The sequence below is a fragment of the Xiphophorus hellerii genome, chromosome 8, assembly GCF_003331165.1.
Source record: "Xiphophorus hellerii strain 12219 chromosome 8, Xiphophorus_hellerii-4.1, whole genome shotgun sequence".
Lineage (NCBI taxonomy): Eukaryota > Metazoa > Chordata > Actinopteri > Cyprinodontiformes > Poeciliidae > Xiphophorus > Xiphophorus hellerii.
This window is the reverse complement of record NC_045679.1, coordinates 7,713,004-7,735,451: the sequence shown is the minus strand read 5'-3', so window position 1 is coordinate 7,735,451 and position 22,448 is coordinate 7,713,004. Positions and strand designations below refer to the sequence as shown.

At 37.8% G+C, this 22,448-nt stretch overlaps 1 protein-coding gene across 11 annotated transcripts in view; it reads left to right on the top strand.

Annotated features, from left to right (window-relative positions):
- Positions 1–22,448, top strand: part of grin1a (glutamate receptor, ionotropic, N-methyl D-aspartate 1a) — a 53,147-nt gene that overhangs the window by 8,803 nt on the left and 21,896 nt on the right. For 8 of the 11 annotated variants that reach the window (XM_032570206.1, XM_032570204.1, XM_032570208.1 and 5 more), the window contains exons 4-19: positions 1,910–1,972; positions 2,800–2,897; positions 4,457–4,578; positions 5,782–5,956; positions 8,260–8,404; positions 10,102–10,188; positions 11,443–11,578; positions 12,200–12,327; positions 14,782–14,946; positions 15,843–15,961; positions 16,290–16,402; positions 18,520–18,668; positions 19,428–19,585; positions 20,039–20,200; positions 21,152–21,261; positions 21,580–21,725. In XM_032570206.1, coding sequence (XP_032426097.1) covers positions 1,910–1,972; positions 2,800–2,897; positions 4,457–4,578; positions 5,782–5,956; positions 8,260–8,404; positions 10,102–10,188; positions 11,443–11,578; positions 12,200–12,327; positions 14,782–14,946; positions 15,843–15,961; positions 16,290–16,402; positions 18,520–18,668; positions 19,428–19,585; positions 20,039–20,200; positions 21,152–21,261; positions 21,580–21,725 — 2,076 coding nt within the window. The remainder of the gene's footprint in view (positions 1–1,909; positions 1,973–2,799; positions 2,898–4,456; positions 4,579–5,781; positions 5,957–8,259; positions 8,405–10,101; positions 10,189–11,442; positions 11,579–12,199; positions 12,328–14,781; positions 14,947–15,842; positions 15,962–16,289; positions 16,403–18,519; positions 18,669–19,427; positions 19,586–20,038; positions 20,201–21,151; positions 21,262–21,579; positions 21,726–22,448) is intronic. The other 3 variants (XM_032570207.1, XM_032570205.1, XM_032570209.1) reach the window with 1 other exon arrangement.

Below are 22,448 nucleotides of genomic sequence, written 5' to 3'. Positions count from 1 at the left end.
TGTTTCAAATCTTCACTTTCACTTTAAATGTTTTTTTTAAATTTCAAATTTAAATTAAAATTAAAAATTTCTTTATAATATTTTTTCCAATTTCAAATCTTTTATTTTCATTTTCAAAATAATTTTTCAGTTTCAAATCTTTTTTTTTCCAGTTTCAATTTCCTGCAAATTTTTTTACTGTTTTAGCTCAAAAATTGTCCCGTTTTTCTAAAAATTTAAAAATGTCTGAGATTTTTCTCACAAATTTCTAACTTCTCTTATTCAGTAATTTTCAAGTTTTTCCTAAAAAACAATAATCTGAGATTAATCTCAAACTTTCTGAGATTTTTCTCACAAATTTGCAAATTTTCAAACTCAGAAATTTCCATATTTAAAAAAATAATAATCTGAGTTTTTTACTCCTTTTTCTGTCAGAACTGTAATAATCCTGCAGAATAAAATATCCCTTCACTATAAGGTTTTTTGTGTCAATAAGTCTAGAGGACTCTGCATACTTTTCAAAAATACAGAGTGTTTTGAATTTATAAAAGTAGATCTTTGCTTCTTTACAAAAACGAACTGATGCAACATTCTGTAAAAGGAGAGAACAGCCTGGGTCGAGAGCTGGAGGCAAGCTGGAGAAGCTGTAAATTATTAAAGCACAAACTGCTGAGAAAAGACACAAAGTGCCAGGTTTCTTCTGCCTTTTAAAGACCCACCATGTAATTTTGATGCGGCGCCACTTAAGGAGGAAAAAAAGAGCATAAAGAACGTAAAGAGGGATTTATTTTGGGCGCCGTGATGAACAGAAATGAGCAGAAAAAACAAAAACTTCTGTTGTAGGAGGATATGCTGGGCTTGTTCGTTAAAACCCAAACTCGATAGTTCAAGAAATTTCTCAAGAGTGAAAAAGTATTTGGTAAAAATGTTACTCAAGTACTGGGTAACTGATCAAAACATTAATATGTAAAAATGACATCAACAGACTCACCAAAATATAAAGTTATGAGGAGATTTTGGTATTTTTAACATCAAAATTAAAATAATTCATACATAGATGGCAGATTATTTCACTTATACTAACACATTTTTTCCAGTGAAATAATCCGCCAGTGGAATTAAAAACATTTTCATTAATATTAAGGAATTTTGGTTAAAACAAGCCTCTATTTGTAAGTTAGTTTTGTCTTATTTCAAGTGTGCTAACAAACATGCAGTGGAAACTAGACCAGAAACACTTGGTGAGATTCTGTCTTTTTGTAGCGTGGGCACTGTGCCGTTACCTGGCAACGCCAGTCAGCCCAGGCCCGTTGCCTAGCAACGCCAACGGAACTCCAGCAGTTTGGCCAGCCGCTTTAAAATGGCTGCTGGTAAAGACAAGAGTTTTGTTGTTTACTGCAGAAATGTACTGAACATGTTTTCTCTACTTTTTGTAGAGTGTACTTATATTATTAGAAAATGAGTGAAAGGCAGTTTGGAAAGCTGAAATATTACTTGTTGGTTAGTTTTGTCTTTTGTCAAGACGTTTGACCTAGAGACCAGACCAAAAATACTCGGTAAGATTTTCTATTTTTTGACTGTAACTTGACAATCGGGAGGGTTTTGAAACGGCTGGTTGTCTTTTTTTAGTTCTTGAACTGTTTTTAGAGTCAGATGAGACCCAAGTGGAAGCACAAAAACATTAAAATTAGATTTTAAAATGTTCCAGTTACGTCAGGAAGCGCAATAAACCTTCCTGATCTTTACTTCCCAGCACATTTCAGTCATTTCTGATTCCTGTGGCGATGTTCTTTGCAAGCCCCAATGTTAAAGCTCCCAATTTGAAGCAGAAAAGTGGAGATTTGTTGGAATGCTTTACTGCCCTCCATTTTCAACTGTTTATAATATTTTTCTGTGTCTGCATATTTTCTCTGTGCACATTACTCATCAGAATAAAAAAAGGAACTATGAAAACCTCGACCAACTGTCCTATGACAACAAGCGAGGACCTAAGGTATATTTGCATGGTCAATGCACGCCGCCCACCAACTTTCCAAACGTAGCAACTAGAAACCAGCCCAAACCAGTCACCAGCCGACCCAGAAATGCCCCCTCTCTCTTGGTAGCACGTCTTTTCTTTGATTTTTTACTTTCAGACATTTCCCTATAATTTAAAAAAAAAAAAGAATGATTTTGGTATGAAAAAAAAAATAGATTTTTTTCGGTTGTTCCAGAAAAAAAAAAAAGAAGAAGAGAACCGAGCCCCGCTTTTCTCATTTTAATTTTTTTTTTTCCGTCAATGAAGGAATGCATGTTCTTAAAAACACACACACACACACACACACACGCATACGAAAAAAAAGAAAACAGTTTGCAAGCTCATTCCTTTGTGGAGGACCGGTAGTTTGGGACTCAGACTTCCCAGAAGCTACTTCCTCCCTTTCCGTAGCACCTCCCTGGTTTCAGCAGTTTTAATTTTTTTAATTTGATTTATTTATCTTTTCGGAGGGAGAACGCCCCCCTCACTCCCCTCCTCACCTGTTTTTAGTTACTGGTTGCATTGACCTTCTTCTCCCCCTCTACCTAACACATGCACGTTCTTCTTTGGAGCCTTGATATAACCCTCAGTTTGCATGCAGACAAATGCAAAAGTTTTTTTCCCTTCAAGCTTTTTCTTTTTTTAGTTCAGCCGGTTCCCCTGGATCGCTTTCCTTTTTAATCTCTGTCTCTCGTTTTTTCAAACCAAATTGGCCACGCTCGTACCACGCAGGTAAAGCGGCAGCATGGTGTCTGTGCTCGGGAAAAGTAGCTGGCTTGACCTTTCTTCTGCCCCAACCGCAGGCAGAGAAAGTCCTACAGTTCAGTCAGGAGACAAACTTAACCGCGCTGCTGCTGGAGGCTAAAGAGCTGGAGGCCCGAGTCGTCATCCTGTCCGCCAGGTGAGGCGACCTTTCACCTTTCTGCCCGGTTCAGCAGGTAAAGAAGCTGCATGGTCAGCAGAGATAAATATACAAAGTCTTTAATATATATATATATATTATATTTAATATATCTTTAATATATTGCTCACATTTTGTAGAACCACAAATATAAATGCAGAGTTTGGTAGTAATTAGTTGCATTTACTTGAGTAACTTTTTGAAATGATGTACTTTTAGGAGTATTTTTACTACACTGTACGTTGAGTGATTTTATTATGAAGTATTTTCTCTTACTTGAGTAAAATTTCTGGATTTTCTTCCCACTGAATGAAAGTCAAACATGTTTTAACCAAAAATCCACCAGACACAGACACAAACCTGGAGTTTTTGTTAAAGTTTTGTAAGTTTTTTATTGAAAGAAACTGATTTGGAAAAAAAATATTTTGCCTGATTTTGTTATTTCTTGTTACTTATATGAATTATTGTCATTTTGGTTCTTAAAATACCAAACTTTCACTTAACTTTATATTTTGGCCCATTTGATGATGTAATTTTTAAATATTAAATGATTGATAATTTCATCAGTTACTCAGTAACTTTTCACCAAATACTATTTTACTCGAGTACAATTTTTGGTACCTTACCCACAGCTGCCTGTAACATTAGAAGTTCCTAAAATTAAAAACAAATTACAGACAGAGTTGGGTAATAACTAGTTACATTGACTTGAGTAACATTTTGGAAGAAAAATTACTTTTTACATTTACTTGAGTAATTTTATTATAAAGTATTTCTGCTCTTACTTGAGTAAATTTCTGGATTTTCTTCCCACTGAATAAAAATCAAACATGTTTTAACCAAAAATCCACCAGACACAGACACAAACCTGGAGTTTTTGTTAAAGTTTATAAGTTTTTAATCAAAAGAAACTGATTCGGAAACATTTTCTTTTGTCTGATTTTGTTATTTTTCTGTAACATATATAAATTATTGTCATTTTCGTTCTTAAAATACCAAAATTTCCACTGAACTTTACATTTTTGTCCGTCTGATGATGTATTTTTTAAATATTAAATGATTGATAATTTCAGTAGACTTTTACCAAACACTTTTTTACTCTTACTTGCGTAATTTCTTGGACCTCAATATCCGGGCAGCAGAAATGTCCTGGGTGACAGAATCAGTTGTTAGCAAGCGCTGATAATCCACCTCCTTTGCTTTTGCTACTCCTCTTTAAATCTCAGAGAAATGTTGGCCTCCTTTTCAGCTCTTCTGGGATTTGTCGTAGTTCAGGTGATATTCCAGCTTTTGAGATGCTAATTAGCTGCTTCCGGTTGTAAAAACAAGCTTGTTGCCATGGCAACGCACCATAAAAATCCAAAAAGAGAGAGGAGAAAACGCTTCCAGCTGCACAGCATCCAAAAAGCAGGCAAATGTGGCCACAGAAAATGAGTTACACAAAAGCTACCAGCAGGTTCGCTTCCTGTAATCTGTCATTTTACATAACGAGGGTTTAAAGTCCCAACAAACGGAAGCAGTGTAATATTTTAACAATGTTTTTGTTTTTTTATCTCCAGCGAGGACGATGCTGCCGCCGTGTACAAGGCGGCCCGCTTCCTCAACATGACCGGCTCGGGCTACGTGTGGCTGGTGGGGGAGCGGGAGATGTCCGGTAAAGCTCTGAGCGAGGCGCCTGATGGTACGTCCATCCAGAAACTCGCCCCGACGTTTGGTCCAGAATCAAACAGAAACACACAAAGGATCCCAGAGATTAGCTAGTAATCATTAGATTAATACCAGAACACCTGCATGTTGTGCTAAACTCTTCAACCTTCTGTGTTGAAGGATTAAATAGACCCAAACACTCAGAACTGAAGTAATTTAGTTGGTTTTTTTAATTTAAAGGTGACCTATTATGCTTCCATGAACAGGTCGGGTGGTTTTAGGGTCTCTTGTCACTTTAAATCCAAATAAGCAGCAGATTATTTGGATTTATTTGGAAACACTTGTCTTTTCCAGCAGCCATTTTACAGTGCTAAAACCAGCTGACCAAGCGTGGTGGAACTCAGCTCCGGTTGCTAGGTAACGGGCGGAATTCGGCTGGGGTTGCTAGGTAACGGTGTAGTGCCCGTCGAATGTGACTCAGCAATTGGGAGGTTTTTGAAATGGCTCATTTTTCAGACACCAAAAAACAACTGGGTGTTTTTTAGGCTCTTGGGCTGTTTTTTTAAAAAATAGCAGAAACTCAAATAAAAGTATAAAAACATGCAAAAGTGAAATTTGCATAATAGGTCCCCTTTGATGTAAAACATTAGCGAATTTAAAAAATGCTAATTATATTTTTGTTTAAATAGCACACAATATTCTCTTTTACATGTTAACATACTTCAGGCTTTTGCATGTAAAGATAATAAATGAATCCAAATTTAACACCCATACTAACATGGTTTACCATTCCTTAGCTAGCATATGTGCGTAACATTAGCATAATTTATAATTAGCTTACATCATGCTAGCGTTATATTTTTTTATTGATTTTAACCTTACAGGAGTAGCAAACTTAAAATAAATTGGTAGATATTTAATGTTTAAGGAGCAATATAATTTTAATTATTTAAAAATAAAACATCGGCTGATAAAAACTAAATTTACAGGAAACAAATTAAGTTTGATATCTTATATTTCCCCAACAGTGACAGCACTCAACAGGAGGAAGATTTAATTGGCGTACGAACTATAACAACAATCTCCATGTGTAATGTCATTTAGTTTGTATTATTCAATGGTACTTTAAAAAAAAAAAAGTTATGATGCTAGTCTGATGTTCTTGGGGGCCCCCTGGTGGTGTGGTGGTCCTAAGTGGATTTTTTTGGTGACGGTTTTTGTTGCCGCCGGGTCTCAGGACTGATCGCCCTCCAGCTCATCAATGGGAAGAACGAATCGGCCCACATCACCGACGCCGTGGCGGTGGTGGCCCAGTCCATCCAGGAGCTGTTTGAGAAGGAGAACATCACAGAACCACCGAAAGGCTGCGTGGGCAACACCAACATCTGGAAGACGGGGCCTCTTTTTAAGCGGTGCGCTCGCCACAAATCACTCAACATTCACAAATTTTCCTCTGATTTTCACCAATCATTGCAACTTTTCCGTAAATCTGACCAATCACTGGAACTCGGCTGGATTTCGACCAATCCAGCCAAGTTTAACTTCCCGTTTCACAACGTCTGTCGAACGCCGAACCTGCTGGCTCAGGGTTGTCCAAAGTGTGGCCCGGGGGCCATTTGTGGTGCTTGAAATAATTTTGATCAGCCCGATGACCACAAGTCAGAAACGGTAAAATTTTCACCAACAAAATAGAAAACAAATTTGGAAATTGTCTTTTTTTCTTTATTTTTAAGCAGGTAAAAATAAAAATCACAATTTACAAATTTTTGCTTTTTAAATTTAATGATAAAAAGTTTGGACACCACTGAGTTAGTTGAAAGTCTGTGTGACGCTTAATGGTAACATTCACATTTTTTAAATTGTTTTTGCAAAAAACGTTATTTCACTTATAACAAGACTTTTTCCTCATGTTGTAAGTTAATTTATCTGCCAATTAAACTGGTAATTTTTCATCAATATTCAGGAATTGTTGACTTAAAACAAGCCTCTGTATCTTGCTAAAAGGTTAATTTTAAGTTAGTTTCGTCTAACATATTTGAATGTGAAATTAGACCAAAATTACTTGGTGAGATTTTGTATTTTTGCAGTGTAAACAATTTTGTTAATTGTCACCATTACTCATCAAAATGTTGGTCAATGTTTCATTTATTATGGTTCAAAAACAAATCAAAACAGGTGGATTTAGTCTGGATTTAAAGGAATTCAGTGTTTCAGTTGTTCTGCAGTTTTCTTTATTTGAGGTGCTGTTTCAATAAGATACTTGAAAATGTGATTTGCTGTGTAATTGTAAACTACATGGGAATCCTATCTGTTTTTTGGGAACTTGACTTTTTCGATGGGAAAGTAAAGCTTAAAAATAATGAGAAACTTTGACAAAGTTTTTGTGAAAAGTTGCCGCAAAATGAGTCGTTTTATTCCACAACAAATAACAAAAAGGCAGAGTGACATCCTGGAGGGACTGGATAGGTGCTGCAATGCAATTAGCATAAAGCTGGTTGTTTGTCATATGACTATTAAATAAATAACTACAAACCTGCAAGAGGAAACTGGTGAGGCGTCTATCAGACAACCTAATGCTCCACCCATCGTTCCTACTCATGGCAGCTCATTTCAAATGAAAACAGATATTTACCCATCATGGTTTGGTCATTTCTTCAGGCCAGCTGACTTGCTGTGTGTTTTTCATGCTTTCTTTTCTGAACATATGCCTGAAAATGCAGAGAATGTCCTTTACCATCAGCTTTAGCCCAGTTCAGGTTCTGCATCCTGCAGATGGAGCTGACCTAGTTACAAGAGGCTTCGCTGCTGCGTCACTGAAGAAAACGCAGTTTTTATAAAAACTGATGCAGCTGCAAACAGTCGAGCCTGTTTTCTGTCATGATAATCACATTGTCCGGTAGAAACGTGTCAATTTGCTGCATTTGACAGCCAGACGGAGCTGAAAGGAAATAATTCATATTAAATGATGAATTATTTCATAATTCATCATTTTAGGTCACGCTAAAAATTGCTTTAAAAAAGTATGAGAAGTCATAAAGTCATAAAATTACAAGAAGAAAGTTGAAGTATTCAGAGAATAATCATAATATTGACTTTATTCTCAAAATAATTTGACTTTATTCTTATAATATCATGATTATTTTCTTGAAATTTGACTTTATTCTCATCATTCTATGACTTTCTTCTCATAACCTTATATTATTTCCGTCATAGGATTTTACCTCGCAAAATCAAGTTTCTTTTCTCAAAATATGTATTTATTTTCATAATATTGTGATTTATCCTCAAAATTTGACTTTATTCTCATATTATTTTGACTTTATCCTAGTAATTTTATGACTTTTTTCAAAATTTGATTTTCTTCTTGTAACTTTACAACATTAGGCAAGGCAACTTTATTTATATAGCACCTTTCAGCCAAAGACAATTCAAAGTGCTTGTACAAAGAAGTTAAAAACAACACACAACAGAATAAAAATAAACAAAATAAACATTACAAATTTGAATATAGTTAAAAAAAATAAAAAATAAAAAAAATTATTCCCATAATAGTATAATTTTATCTCTCAATATGACGTTTTCTTCTCAAAATATGACTTTATTCTAATTTTATTTTGACTTTATCTTTTATTTATTCCTCTTAGAATGTCCCTACTGTAATTAATCGCAATGCAAACACATATTTATATGTAAATAATTGTATTTTTTCCCACAGAGTGCTGATGTCGTCCAAATATCCGGAGGGTCTGACTGGACGCGTCGAGTTCAACGACGACGGAGACAGGAAATACGCCCACTACACCATCCTCAACTACCAGAAGTCTCGCATGGTTCAAGTCGGCATTTACAACGGCACACAGGTAACGCTTATTAAAACTCAAATTAGTATTTTGTTTCTTTTTGCTGGTTATTTGGTTTGAAATAAATCCAGTCTGGATACATAATCCGTTTGAGCATCACAATGTCATCAGCAAATGGGATGTTTAGGCGTGTTTTTCACTACTATGGGCTACAAATGCATATAAACTAAACGATTAATCGCGATTAATCTGTTATTGAAATACTCTTCAACTAATTGATAAATTGCTAACTTGTGTAAACAGATTCATAAAAAGACCATTTTATGAAAGAATAACATATTCAGAGCCGTAATTAAGCCAAAACTGGACTAAAATATAAATATTTAGCTTTAAAAATGTGGAAAACCTTCTTTGTTTGTACACAGAACTCCTCAAGTTTTAGCTTTCCTGGTTTAAATTTATAAAATAAATCTGTTGAGAGTCTTCGGCTATCCAATTCTTACTCAATTAATAGAAAAAGCAATCAACAGATCAGTCCTACACATTGATAATCAATCAGAAAAGCTGAACTTTCCACATGTTGATGTCAGGATAATTTTTACTTTAATTCACTGCGTTTTAGGCAATAAAATGTTTTTTTTGTGTTTTTTACTTGTATTTTTTGTCCTGTATGTTTAATATTACATAAAACAAATTTACACTGCAAAAACACAAAACCCTACACAGTATTTTTGGTCTAATTTCTAGTGCAAATATCTTAGTTCACTTGAAATAGGAAAAAAATAACTTGCAAGTAACTTTTCATCAAGATATAAAAGCTTGTTTTAAGTCAATAATTTCTTGATGTTGATTTTAAAAAGTGCTAATTTTACTGGCAGATTATTTAATTTGTAATAACATATTCTTCCCATTTTATAAGTGAAATAATCTGCCAGTGGAACTGGAACTTTTTAGGAGTTATTTACTTAAGTCAAGCTGCTATTTTTTGCTAAAAAGTTACTTGTAAGTTAGTTTTGTTTTATTTTAAGTGAACTAAGATATTAGCACTAGAAACTAGACAAAACTACTTGGTAAGATTGTGTGTTTTTGCAGCGTCAGGGTTTCCCTCAGTGTATTATAAGCCTGGCGGGCCACCAGGCTTTACTTGTGACCCCACCAGGCTTAGCGTTATTAGCTATTTTTTTAAGTCTCTTTAAAAAAAATTGCATTTTTTAAGGCTTTATAGTTTGTGTTAATCTTCCAATCTTTCAATAACACATAATTATCAAGTGATATTTTTAAATTTCCTGTCAACTTTAAACATTTTTTAACTCAAAAACACAACTGCCTTAGCGACCAACCACCGGGCTTAGCAAGTTTTCTGGGGGAACCTTGAGTGTAATATTGTATTAAATAAGTAAAATCTGCAGAATATGCTAATGTTTTTATCTGATTAATCAATTAACCATCAGAATAAAATTGTAATGGATTACTAAAGTATTCTGCAGTGCAGCACCAACATAAACATCTTACAAGATGTTAGTTTTGTTCCTTGTGTCGCCTGGAAGCTTTTAAAAGAAGAAAACCCGCCTGGACGGCGCGGATCGGGTTGCATGTTGGTGAGTTGCTGCAGGTGTAACACAGAGCAGAGGTGAAGGCAATAAAAACAGAGCCGCTCTGACTCATTAGTGATGCTCACCCGCAGTGTTTGGAGTCTCATCAGCAGCATGCCTTCTGTCAGTGCTAACGCCGCCGCCGCGTGTCTGGCGTCGCTGCAGGTGGTGATGAACAATCAGCGCAAGATCATCTGGCCTGGAGGGGAGACGGAGAAACCGCAGGGCTTCCAGATGTCGACCCGATTAAAGGTGGGCGGACTCGGACACGGCTGTCACCTCGACACACACACGTCCATTCGATGTCCTCACACCACAGGAGCTGCGCTGCACTGCAAAAACACAACATTTACCAAGAATTATTGGTCTATTTTCTACTGCAAATATCTTAGTACACTTGAAATGAGAAAAAAACTGCTTAGAAGTAACTTTTCAACAAAATATAGGAGCTTGTTTTAAGTGAACTATTCCTTAATATGGATGAAAAAGTTTCTAGTTTCACTGGCAGATTATTTCACTTACACCTTTAAAAAATATTTAATCTTGTTAAACAGTAAAACTAGAACTTTTTCCATCAATATTAGCCAATTATTGACTTAAAATTAGTTCCTATATCTTGCTGAAAAGTTACTTCTGGGCAGGTTTTGTCTTATTTCAGGTGCACTAAGACATGTGCAGTAGAAACTAGACAAAAAATACTTGGTAAATGTTGTGTTTCTGCATTGTGGATACTCTGCGGTTACCTAGCAACGCCAGCCAAGTCCAGCCCTGTTGCCTGGCAACCTAAGCGGAACACCAGCACCATCGGTCAGCTACTCCTGAAATAGTTTTCAGCTATTTGAAAACCGAAAAATCCTTATTTTTTTGTGCGATATTTGATCTTTTTAGTTACTTTTCAGTGGATTCAACTAAAGAGACGCACAGATTTATCTTTTCTGATGAATTGTCCTGTTTTGACTCAAATGGTGTACACTGCAAAAACACAAAATCTTACCAAATATTTTTGGTCTAGTTTCTACTGCAAGTATCTTAGTAAACTTGAAGACATTTTAACTTATTATATGGGGAAACTTCTTGTTCCACTGCTAGATATTCTACCGATCACTAGTATTTTTTAATCAGTATTAAGGAATTATTTATGTAAAACAAGCTCATGTATTTAACTGAACAGTTGTCAGTCAGTTTTGTATTATTTCAAGTTGACAAAGTTATTTGTGCTAGAAATGAGTCAAAAATATTTGGTAAGATTGAGTTTTTGCAGTGTAAGATTTATCCATCTGTTTTTAAAGTGTATTATCTACTGCAGGTTTTCAGCTCTTTGAAGGAAACTAAATCCTTTTTCTTTCCCTTCAGATTTGATCTGTGGATTTAACTAACAAGATGCTGACAGATTATCCTCTTTTGCTAAATTATCATTTTGCTTAAATGCTCCATGCCTCAAGTTTAGGAGTCTTTTTAATGCTTTTTAACGATTACAGTTTAATCCGAACTGTATACCTGCTGCAGATTGTGACGATTCACCAGGAGCCGTTTGTGTATGTGAAACCGACGATGCAAGACGGGACCTGCAACGAGGAAAAGGCATTAAATGGAGTGATTATAAAGAAGGTTATCTGTACCGGGCCCAACGAGACCATCCCAGGTAAAACAACAGACGCATTTCTCATTTGGCCACATATGCAGTAAGTTAGAATATTATTCAAAGGTTAAATTAGTTCAGTAAGCAGTAAATGAGTTGGTTACGTAGTTTCATTACCTACAGAGGGATTTATTTCAAATATCTATTAGACACAATCTGGACCAGCAGACAATCACTGACACCTTCTACAAAGTGGATAAGCCACAAGATGAAAAATGAGAAATTTAGTGGAAGAAAAAAATGTGCTAGAGCAAAAAAATCAACAAACAGGGAAAACTGCACCCTCAGTAGGACTGTGAAGCGGTTCAGTCAAAAAGATACGGGGTAAACTACTGAGAATATTGAAAACGGTACAACATCTCATCTGGTTGAGATTCTTTAACAAAAATATATTTTTTTATTTTCATTACCTGTAAATCATCAACATTAAAGCTTAAGTTGGAATATTTCACTCCAAAAATAATTAATCTATGTAGCATATGAGTTCATTCTGAAATAAATTCACTTTAGATTAAAATGCAGCTTCTGTTCTGACGTATCTCTTCGAAAGTCTCTTCAGCCTTTATATTTATATTAAAACCAGTAAATGTGACGTCCAGCATGAATGTTGGTGGTTTTTTCCAGGGCGTCCCATCGTGCCGCAGTGCTGCTACGGCTTCTGTGTCGACCTGCTGATCAAACTGGCCATGACCATGAACTTCACCTACGAGGTCCACCTGGTGGCTGACGGGAAGTTTGGAACCCAAGAGCGGGTGAAAAAAAACACATTTCATAAAAATAAAATTAAAAATCACTAATTTGGAATTTTTTTGTAGCACATCTATAAAATATTTGAAAGAAAATGCATCTTGTGAAGCTGTTGGCTGGGCGTTTGCAAAGCAGCCAATCCAGGAGCAGCATTCATTTTCCTCCTCTCTGATTGGCTGAGAGCAGATAAGGAGTAACATAGATGCTAGATTCTGTTGTAATGCTAAATAATATGTGCATATTAACACATATTGACATATATTTCTGTTGTTTGAATTATCGAATAAGAGTTTTTAAAAGGACTCAAGTATTCATAATTTTCGTTATTTGTAGGCGGTTGTGGTCCTGAACCCCCACAAATAAATCTGTAACTTAGTTAGAAAAGGGAATAATTCATCTTTTGTTAATTACTAAATGTTTTGTAGGAAGTATCACATCAAACATCCAAGAAAAATGAATAAAACAAACTAAATAAACACTCCATCTCAGATAAGGGGGACATATTATGCAAAATTATCATTTTGGACATTTTGGTACTAATATTTGGATTCATTCTGCTTCTAGAAACAAACCAAGCACTTAAAAAACAACAACAAAAAAACACCTCGCTGAGTTTTTAGCAATATGTTAATGTTTTTTGGTGTCTAGAAAATGAGCCATTTCAAGAAACTCCAGAACGTTAAGCCTCAACCTGCCGTTCCACTGTTGCCTAGCAACCACATGTGAGCTCCAGCCCGTTACCTAGCAACCCAAGCTGAGTTCCATCTAGTTTGGTCAGCTGGTTTTACCGCGGTATGCGCTGTACAATGGCTGCTGGAAAAGACGAGTGTTTTGTTGTTGACTTGCCATCCGGAAACCACTTGTTGGTTGTGCAGGAGGTTCTTCTAATGCTTTTCAAAGATGTACGGCTGTGTAATCGGGCACCTGTTTGCAGCCATTTTCATGTGCGAGTGTAAACGTTGAGTTGATGGCCAGCAGCAGCTTATTTGGATTTGAAGTGACAAGATGCCATAAAACAGATAAAATCTATATTAAAAAATGATTTTCTAGCAACAAATGTAACAAACATGTATCTATAGACCATAGATCTATCCTAAACTGTTCAAGGAAGCATAATAGCTCACCTTTTGGTTTCTAATTATTGTAGACAATTTAATAAAGTAAAAGAAGAATAGAGAGCACCCTGTGGTTGTTAAATGCATCGTTTTAAATGTTTTAGGTCAGTTTTTGGTTAGTACTTTTATGGGAAGCTCTGCAGGAGTCCACTTTTCATCTGGGTTGAGGTTACTGCAGAGATCCGTAGAGGAGAAGAGGAGGAAACTGGCTGAACCAAAAATAACTTCTGTCCTTATTCATAATACATCAAAGTAGGGTATCCCACTGTAGCGCTGCAGCAGACATAAAACACAAAGAGCAGCACAAACAAAATCATAATTTACTTCATTCGTATGAATATAGATCATTTTTAGCCAATAAGTTCAATAATTTCCATTCTGATTATTAATACTTTGTTTACAGAAGCTTTTAATTATTGTTCTTGGTGTCATGTTTTATTTTTAATGTTTATTTAGTGTTCTATACAAATTTAGAGTTTATTGGTCAAAATACTAACAAAATACAGCTCTGGAAAAAATTAAGAGACCACTTAAAATGATCAGTTTCTCCAATTTTAATTTTGTTTAGGTTTATGTTTGAGTGAAATGAACATTGTTCTGTTACTCTATGAACTACTGACAACAAACTTCCAAGCAAATTATTTACAGAAAATGAGAAAAGATGCAGTTCTTTCAGTCCTCAAATAATGCAAAGAAAACAAGGTCATAAACAACAATACTAATTTAACTCAGAAATCAATATTTGGAGGAATAACCAGGAGGTTTTCAATGGGGCTCAGTGCAGTTCTCTCTCAATTCTGTTCCCCAGAGCTGAATATCTTGAAAATGGTGTCAAAACAACAATAATTACCAGGATGATTTATCCGTTTCTGTCTTGCATTTCTTCTTTAACTTCTGCCATGCAGACACTCAGACTCTGTAAAAAAACAACATATTTAGTTACTGGATGAATTATTGAGGGAGCATGGTGCCTTAAAGTGGTTTGGCTGCCAACAATCAGTACTTATAGCTGGGAAGATCATGGATGTCAGCCAGGATGTTTTGTCGTAAGGAGTTTGTCTTCATGCTTCGGTCGCTCCTGTTGTGTTTTCCGCAGCGTCGTGTCAGATTAGCACACAGAGTTTCTGGGTTAATGCTACTTTTTCTAACACTGGAAAGTGCTGAGAGGGATGCAAAGCTCACTACTACATTAAAAAAGCTGTGGAAATGCAAACGATGCTCTTGCAGTTTGCGCCCTGCAACGTGAACCGCCTCAAACCAGTTTCATGTCTGACGCCTCTGTGTGTGCAGACTAGCGCTCCTACGCACTGCAGGGTTATTGATGCCTTTGCTTTTGTACTTCAGGTGAACAACAGCAACAAGAAGGAGTGGAACGGCATGATGGGAGAGCTGCTGGGTGGGCTGGCTGACATGATTGTGGCCCCGCTGACCATAAACAACGAGCGTGCCCAGTACATAGAGTTCTCTAAACCCTTTAAATATCAAGGCCTCACTATTCTAGTCAAAAAGGTGAGAGACACACACATGGTCCTTTTGCCCAGCTATTTATTACTAGAAGTCCTACTGTGTTAAATTTAACTTTTTTGATTATTCTGTACATTATTTCAGCTGTTACAGTTCCCACCATTATCTAGCTAACAGCTGGCCAGATGCTAGCTAACAGTGAGGTCAAATTTTACTGAACAGCAGTTGAGAGAAACACTGTCAGCTTCTCAAAGTTAGGCTAACAGATGCTCTGTGTGGCTAACAGCTCCTATGAATCAAGCTGAGTCAACTTAATGGCTGCTCAGAGTATAGTTAGCTAGCTGCTAGCTGCTAGCTCTGAGTCGAGCTAGCAGCTAGTCGGAGTCAACTTAACAAAATTTAGTTTAGATAACAGCTGCTCAAACTCAAGCTAACAGCTACTTAAAGTCAAGCTAACAGCTGGTCAAAGTCAAGCTAACAGCTACTTAATGTCAAGCTAGCAGCTACTTAAACTCAAGCTAACAGCTGCTCAAACTCAAGCTAACAGCTGCTCAAACTCAAGCTAACAGCTGCTCAAACTCAAGCTAATGTGCTCAGAGTTGATTTAACAGCTATTTACAGTTATTGTAAGCTAAAAACTACCTAGTCAGAGTAACAGCATGAAATCAGATCAAGAACCAACTTATAACATGGAAATTTTTTCCATCTTATAACATGGAAATTTTTTCCATGTTATAAGTATCTAAGATAAAAATCTAGTAAGTGGACTAATTCCTGTATTCAGATCTCATCATCATTTCTGTGTTGTATAGTTTTGTTGCTGTTTTGCCTCCACTGTTGCTGTTTAACGTATTTTGCAACAAACCGGATGCGACCTCTGCAGCCCGCCTATCATTCTGATGTAATCGACTGATAACCTAATATACTGTATGTGTTTTTAGGAAATTCCTCGAAGTACGCTGGACTCATTTATGCAGCCGTTCCAGAGTACGCTGTGGCTGCTGGTGGGTCTTTCGGTGCATGTGGTGGCGGTGATGCTTTACCTTCTAGACCGGTTCAGGTACAAGAAGGGCGTGTTTGTCCATATGTGTGTTTGTATACACAGTGTGTGTATGTTTATATGCACTCCTCAGCACTGCAGATCTTCCCTCAGTGTGGATGAGATGGCAGACAGAGGTGAAGATTGCCTCCGACCATCCCACTGCTCTGTCCCCGTGCTACAGTCTTTAGCCTTTTTCCTTTCCTCCGACAGCTAATCTCTGTCTTGCTTCGCTCACTCATGTTCAGTTCCCTCCTTCTCCTGGGAAAATGCTGGGATTCATTCCCCTGTGTGTCCTCAAAGAAATCTCATTTTGTCCTCTGCAACCCTCCCGATTTCTTCCCTCTAGTCCATTTGGAAGATTTAAAGTAAACAGTGAGGAAGAAGAAGAAGATGCCCTCACCTTGTCATCTGCCATGTGGTTCTCCTGGGGAGTGTTGCTGAACTCTGGAATTGGAGAAGGTCAGACTTAACAACGTATTTGCTTATCTAACTGGGTTATTTTCACTGCAAAACCACAAAATGTTACCAAGTGTGTTTTAACCAGCTCATCAAACTGCTGGAGTTCCGCTTGGGTTGCTAGGTAACGGAACTGGACTCGACTGGCGTTGCTAGGTAACGGCGCATTTCCCACACTACAAAAACACAAAACCTTACCAAGCATTTTTGGTCGAGTTTCTAGTGCAAGTATCTTAGTGCATTTGAAGTAAGACAAAACTAACTTACAAGTGACTTGTCAGCAAACTTGTTTTAAGTCAATAATCCTTTAGCGTTGATGAAAAAGTTCTAGTTCCACTTAAAACATGAGATTTCTTCCATGTTATATGAAATAAAATGCCACTGGAACTAATACATCAAGAGCAAAGTGTCAAACTCAAGGCCCGCGGGCCAAATCCGGCCCCCCATAAAGCTTTATGTGGCCCAGAGGAATTCATAAATAGAGCCTTAAAAATAACTGTTGTAGGCTTAAATAGTGTTTTATTAATCAAATGAAAGCAGTTTTAAACAGAAGAGGACACCAAAAAATAAAAACATCTGACTTGTTCCCTGGAATTTACTAGACTTATTCTGACTTTAATTTTTTTAAGATCAAATGTCAGAATCTGTGAGAAATAAAACCTTCTGAGAAAAAAGCAAAAGTTCTGGGAAAAAATCAATTCTGAGAAAATGTCAAAATTCTGAGAAAAAAACATTAAAAATGTTCTGACATTTTTCTTGAATTTTCACTTTTGATTTGAGAAAATTAAAGCCAGAGTGATTTTTCTTTTCCAGTGGTCATAATCTTCTTCTATAGTTTTCACACCAAATTCCATGAGTGTGACATGAAGTTCACGGCTGTTTACCTTTAAGAAGTTCTCATTGAGTGCAGAGGCGGCTCTTTATTCATATTTTAGAGGTTTGTTAACACATTTTAAGGACATTCATAATCTCGATACGATCCAAAATGAAAGGCGTCCCTGATCTCGACTTACTTTAACCAACTCTAGCAGCTCTGAAAGTTGCCTGGCTTCACTCCTCTTCATTTGAATAGATCACGACTCCAATTAAAAGGGGAAATCCTCTTAATCAGAAATTAATATCCAGTGTGTTATAAAGTTTAACTTTTATCAGATGATAGAAAGTTCTCCCTGCGTCCCTCTGTGGGCTGAAGGCAGCTTTGGTCTGTTTGCTCTCTGCTGGACAGGCAGACAATGCTGCCTTTCATTGGTAATGGCTTCTGGGATGCCTGGAGGTTCCTCACTTTGGATTCTTGACAGGGTGAAGAAAATCACCCAGGAAGCTGCAGCTTCCAGGGAAGGCGTCGTCATGGTGACAGAATCAGTCAAAAAACAAGCGGGCTACCGGGAAAATACAACCAATCTGCCGACAACAAATACTGAATCCATCTGTTTGTTCCAAGAACAGACAAACTAAGCCACCAATCAGTCGAGCTAAAGGCAAATCCGATCAACAGGGTTAACAACGTTTATGCATAATTCACTTTTTCACCTTTTAATACTTTCATTTTAGTCTCAACTTCTTCTAAAAACAGTCTAAGCATAAAACAAAAACATCACCCAGTCGTTTTTTGTCAATAAGTTGAAGTTAAAATGAGCCGTTTCAAAAACCCCTTATTGTTAAGTTGCAATCAACAGACACTGCTCCATTACCTAGCAACCTCGGCCAAGTCCAGCCTGTTACTGAGCAACCCAAGATGAACTCCAGCTCGTTTGGTCAGCTGGTTTTACCGCTGTACAATGGCTGCTAGAAAAGACAAGTGTTTTGTTATTGACTCACCATCCAAAAACCACTTGCTGGATTCTTGTTGGTTGTGCAGAAGGCTCCACTTCTGCTTCTCAAAGATCTACGTTTGTATAATTGTGGATCTGTTTGCAGCCATTTTCACATGCAAGTGTAAAGATTCACTAAAGGGGCGTGGCCAGCAACAGCTTAAAACAGCTAAAATCTCATTATCTAAGACTGATTTTATGCATAAAATGTAATAAACATGTTTTGTATAGGCCATAGATCTTTCCTAACCTGTTCTAGGAAGTATTATAAGTCACCAGAACTGAAAACAGGTCTTGATCTCAACACAGGTGCACCGCGCAGCTTTTCAGCGAGAATCCTTGGCATGGTGTGGGCTGGTTTTGCTATGATCATTGTGGCTTCTTACACTGCCAACCTGGCTGCCTTCCTGGTGCTGGACCGGCCTGAGGAGCGCATCACCGGCATCAATGACCCAAGGGTGGGAAACGCACCAACCATTCAGATGATTCAGCTGCTCGTTTTTCAACTTTTATTTAACCAGGATGTAACTAGTCAAGCTAGCAGCTGGTTGGAGTCAAGCTAACAACTGCTTAAAGTCAATTTAATGGCTGATGGGGTCGATTTAGTGGTTTATCTTAGTCAAGCTAACTGCTATTTGGAGCCAACTTAACAAATGCTGAACTCAGGCCAATAGCTGCTCAAAATTTCAGGATAGCAAATGCTCCAAGTCAATTTAATGGCTGCTGGGGTCAATTTAGCGCCTGATCTTAGGTCAAGCTAACTGCTACTCATGGCCAACTTGGCAAATTCTTAAACACAAGCTGACCGCTGCTCAAAGTAACATTTATAAATGCTCAGAGTCAAGCTGATAAACTGCTCAAAATCAATTTAGCGACGGCTTTGAGTTGTTTTAGCTGCTTTTCTGAGTCAGGCTAACAGCTACTTCCAGCCAACTTAGAAAATGCTCAAACTCCAGCTAATAGGTGCTTAGAATCAAGCTAAAAACTGATCCAAATCAATTTAATGACTGCTTTGAGTAAAGCCAACAGCTACTTTGTGCCAACCTAGTATAATCAAACTGAAGCTAATAGCTACTTGCAGCCAACTTATAATGAAACTCAAGCTAACAGCTACTTACAGCCATCTTAGCAAGCGCTCAAACTCAAGCCAGCAATGCAAACTGTTAGCAGAAGACAGGATGAATGATTGAATGTTTGCTGTCCTTCTCTGTGTGCAGCTGAGAAACCCATCTGATAAATTCATCTACGCCACGGTGAAGCAAAGCTCCGTGGACATCTACTTCCGACGACAGGTGGAGCTTAGCACTATGTACCGCCACATGGAGAAACACAACTATGAGAGTGCTGCAGAGGCTATCCAGGCCGTGCGTGACAAGTGAGTCTCGGCCAGGCCGGGCCGACCGGAGCGTACGTCGGCCGGCTGCTTCGCACAGATTAGGGCCAGTCCGGTTTATGGCGGGCCAGAAGGGAACATGGACCTCCGGGCCAGATGGAAGCAGCAGGACTTACTGCAACCTTTCATTCTGTCCCGGGTCCATTACTCCTGGCGCTGACACAAACGAGCGTGAGGTTGAGCTAACGTTGAGCGTAGGCGCGCCCTTTTCCAGGTCAAACCCGGCCGAACGTCAGAACCCGACGGGGGCAGGCGGCCTCGACCGTCTGGCCTTGGATTTCATTTGGTAAACGCTGAATGACACTTGATTTGGTGTGCGAGGAAGAGAAGGTTGGGAGGCGTAAATGTGTATGTAAATCATTGTACTGTTGCACCATAACCCGCTCCTTCCCCTCCTCCCTCCTCCCTCCCTTCCTGCCCGTTCCCCCCCCACAGCAAGCTGCATGCTTTCATCTGGGACTCTGCGGTGCTGGAGTTTGAAGCCTCGCAGAAGTGCGACCTGGTGACCACGGGAGAGCTGTTTTTCCGTTCGGGCTTTGGCATAGGCATGCGCAAGGACAGCCCCTGGAAACAGAATGTGTCCCTGGCCATTCTCAGGTCTGTCCCAGCGGAAGCTGCGATTCTCGTATGAACTTTGGTTTTTGTTTCATTTCTTTCTTATTCGTATGATTTTATAGTCACGATCCGATAGTTTACAGTCATTCAATATGCAATTATGGAGGAGGATTAGAGCCGATGTAAAAAATTAAAGAATTAAAAATCGGACTTAAATCTTCGAATTCTGACTTTTTCCTCAGAATTTCAGAATTTTGATTTTTTAGAAAAATTCTTCCTTTAATCTCTAAAATTTGATTTTGATCTCAGAATTCTGACCTTTTTTTCCTCAGAATTTCAGAATTTTGATTTTAATCTCCAGAATTTTTATGTTTATCTCAGAGTTTGGAATTTAATCTCAGAATTCCGACTTTTTTTCCTAAGAATTCGTACTTTTTTCTTTGAATTTTGACTTCAATCTCAGAATTTTGACTTCTCAGATAAAGAATAATTTTTTCTCAGAAATCTCAGATTTCTTACTTTTTTCACCAGAATTTCAGAATTCTTAATTTTTTCTCCAAATTTTGATTTCAATCTCAGAATTTCAACTTTTTTTAAAGAATTCTAATTTTAAATTTAGAATTCTGACTTTTTTCTCTGAATTCTTTTTTCTCTGAATTTTGACTTTAATCTCAACATTTTAACTTTAATCTCCTGAGATCAAAAGTCCGGTTGCTGTTGGTTCTTATTCGGATTTTTTTCTCTCATAAACCTGAGAAAAAAAATAATTCTTTTTTCTTTTTTCAGGCCCTAATCCTCATCCATGCTCAATACATCGGCTTATGTGACATCTTCTTATATCTTCCCTCTCCAGCATTGTTTGTCAAGTTTCTGTCTGTTTGTTGGACCATCCGTCTCTGTTCCACATGGGAGTAAGCGGCTCGAAGGTTCTGCCTCTGGAGGCGCCGTATTAACTTCTCCACCTCTCTCCCCACTCCCCCCGACCCCCTGCAGTTCTCATGAGAACGGCTTCATGGAAGACCTAGATAAAACCTGGGTGAGATACCAGGAGTGTGACTCACGGAGCAATGCCCCAGCCACACTCACCTTTGAGAACATGGCAGGTATGGTCCCCTCTGCGTAGAAAAAGCCTTAAAAGTGATTGGACAAAAACTGCAGTGGTAAGTTACTGTAGCCCTTTTTTGTCCAATACCTTTGCCGTACTTTTTTTCTTGGTGTCAGTGTGGGTGCTCAGTGACAGTTTTGTGCCGTTCTTCCATATTGTTGTTGTTGTTTACAGCCGCTGTCGTCAACTTGGAGCTGGTGAAGGAAACCGGGGCGACCGCTGAGCATCACAAGCGTTCATGCTCAGCGGGAGCGGCGTTATCCGAGACCGGATCCTCACCTGTTTCCGTTTTTCTGTTTCTCTCCCCCGACACCAGGAGTCTTCATGCTGGTGGCCGGAGGCATTGCGGCGGGGATCTTCCTCATCTTCATCGAAATCGCCTACAAACGCCATAAAGACGCCCGCAGGAAGCAGATGCAGCTGGCCTTTGCGGCCGTCAACGTCTGGAGGAAGAACCTGCAGGTAGGAACGATTCTGCTTCGCCGGTAACCCGAGAACCGCCACCTCCTTTATCTGAGGCACACGTGTCAAACTGGAGGCCTGCGGGCCAAATCCGGCCCGCCATCAAGCTTTATGTGGCCCAGACGGACACGCAATAGAGCCTTGAAATTTACAGTTGTATGCTTAAAAAATATTTTACCAATCAAAGGAAAGCAGTTTTCAGTGGAAGAGGATTAGGGACACCGGAAAAAAAAATTCTGTCTTTCTTCTTAGAATTTACCAGAATCATTCAGATTTTAATATTCTAAGATCAAAAGTCAGAATTATGAGGGAGAAAAGGTACAAATTCTGAAGCAAAAGTCAAAATTCTCAGAATAGTAAACATTCAGGAAAAAAATAAAATCTGAGAAAAATTTAAAATTCTGAGAGAAAAGACAAAATTCTGAAACAAAAGACAAAATTCTGAGAAAAAATTCTGAGAAAAAAGTAAAAATTCTGAAACGAAAGACAAAATTCTGAAAAAAATTTCTGAGAAAAAAGTAAAAATTCTGAAACGAAAGACAAAAATCTGGAAACAAATAAATTCTGAGGAAAAAGTGAAAATTCAGAGAAAACAAAATTATGTATCCAAAAATAATTTAAATTCTGAATAAAGTCAAAATTCTGAGAAAAACTTTTTTCTCAGAATTTTGACTTTAGATTTTAGAAAATAAAACCCAGAATTATTTTTTTCTGTGGTCATAA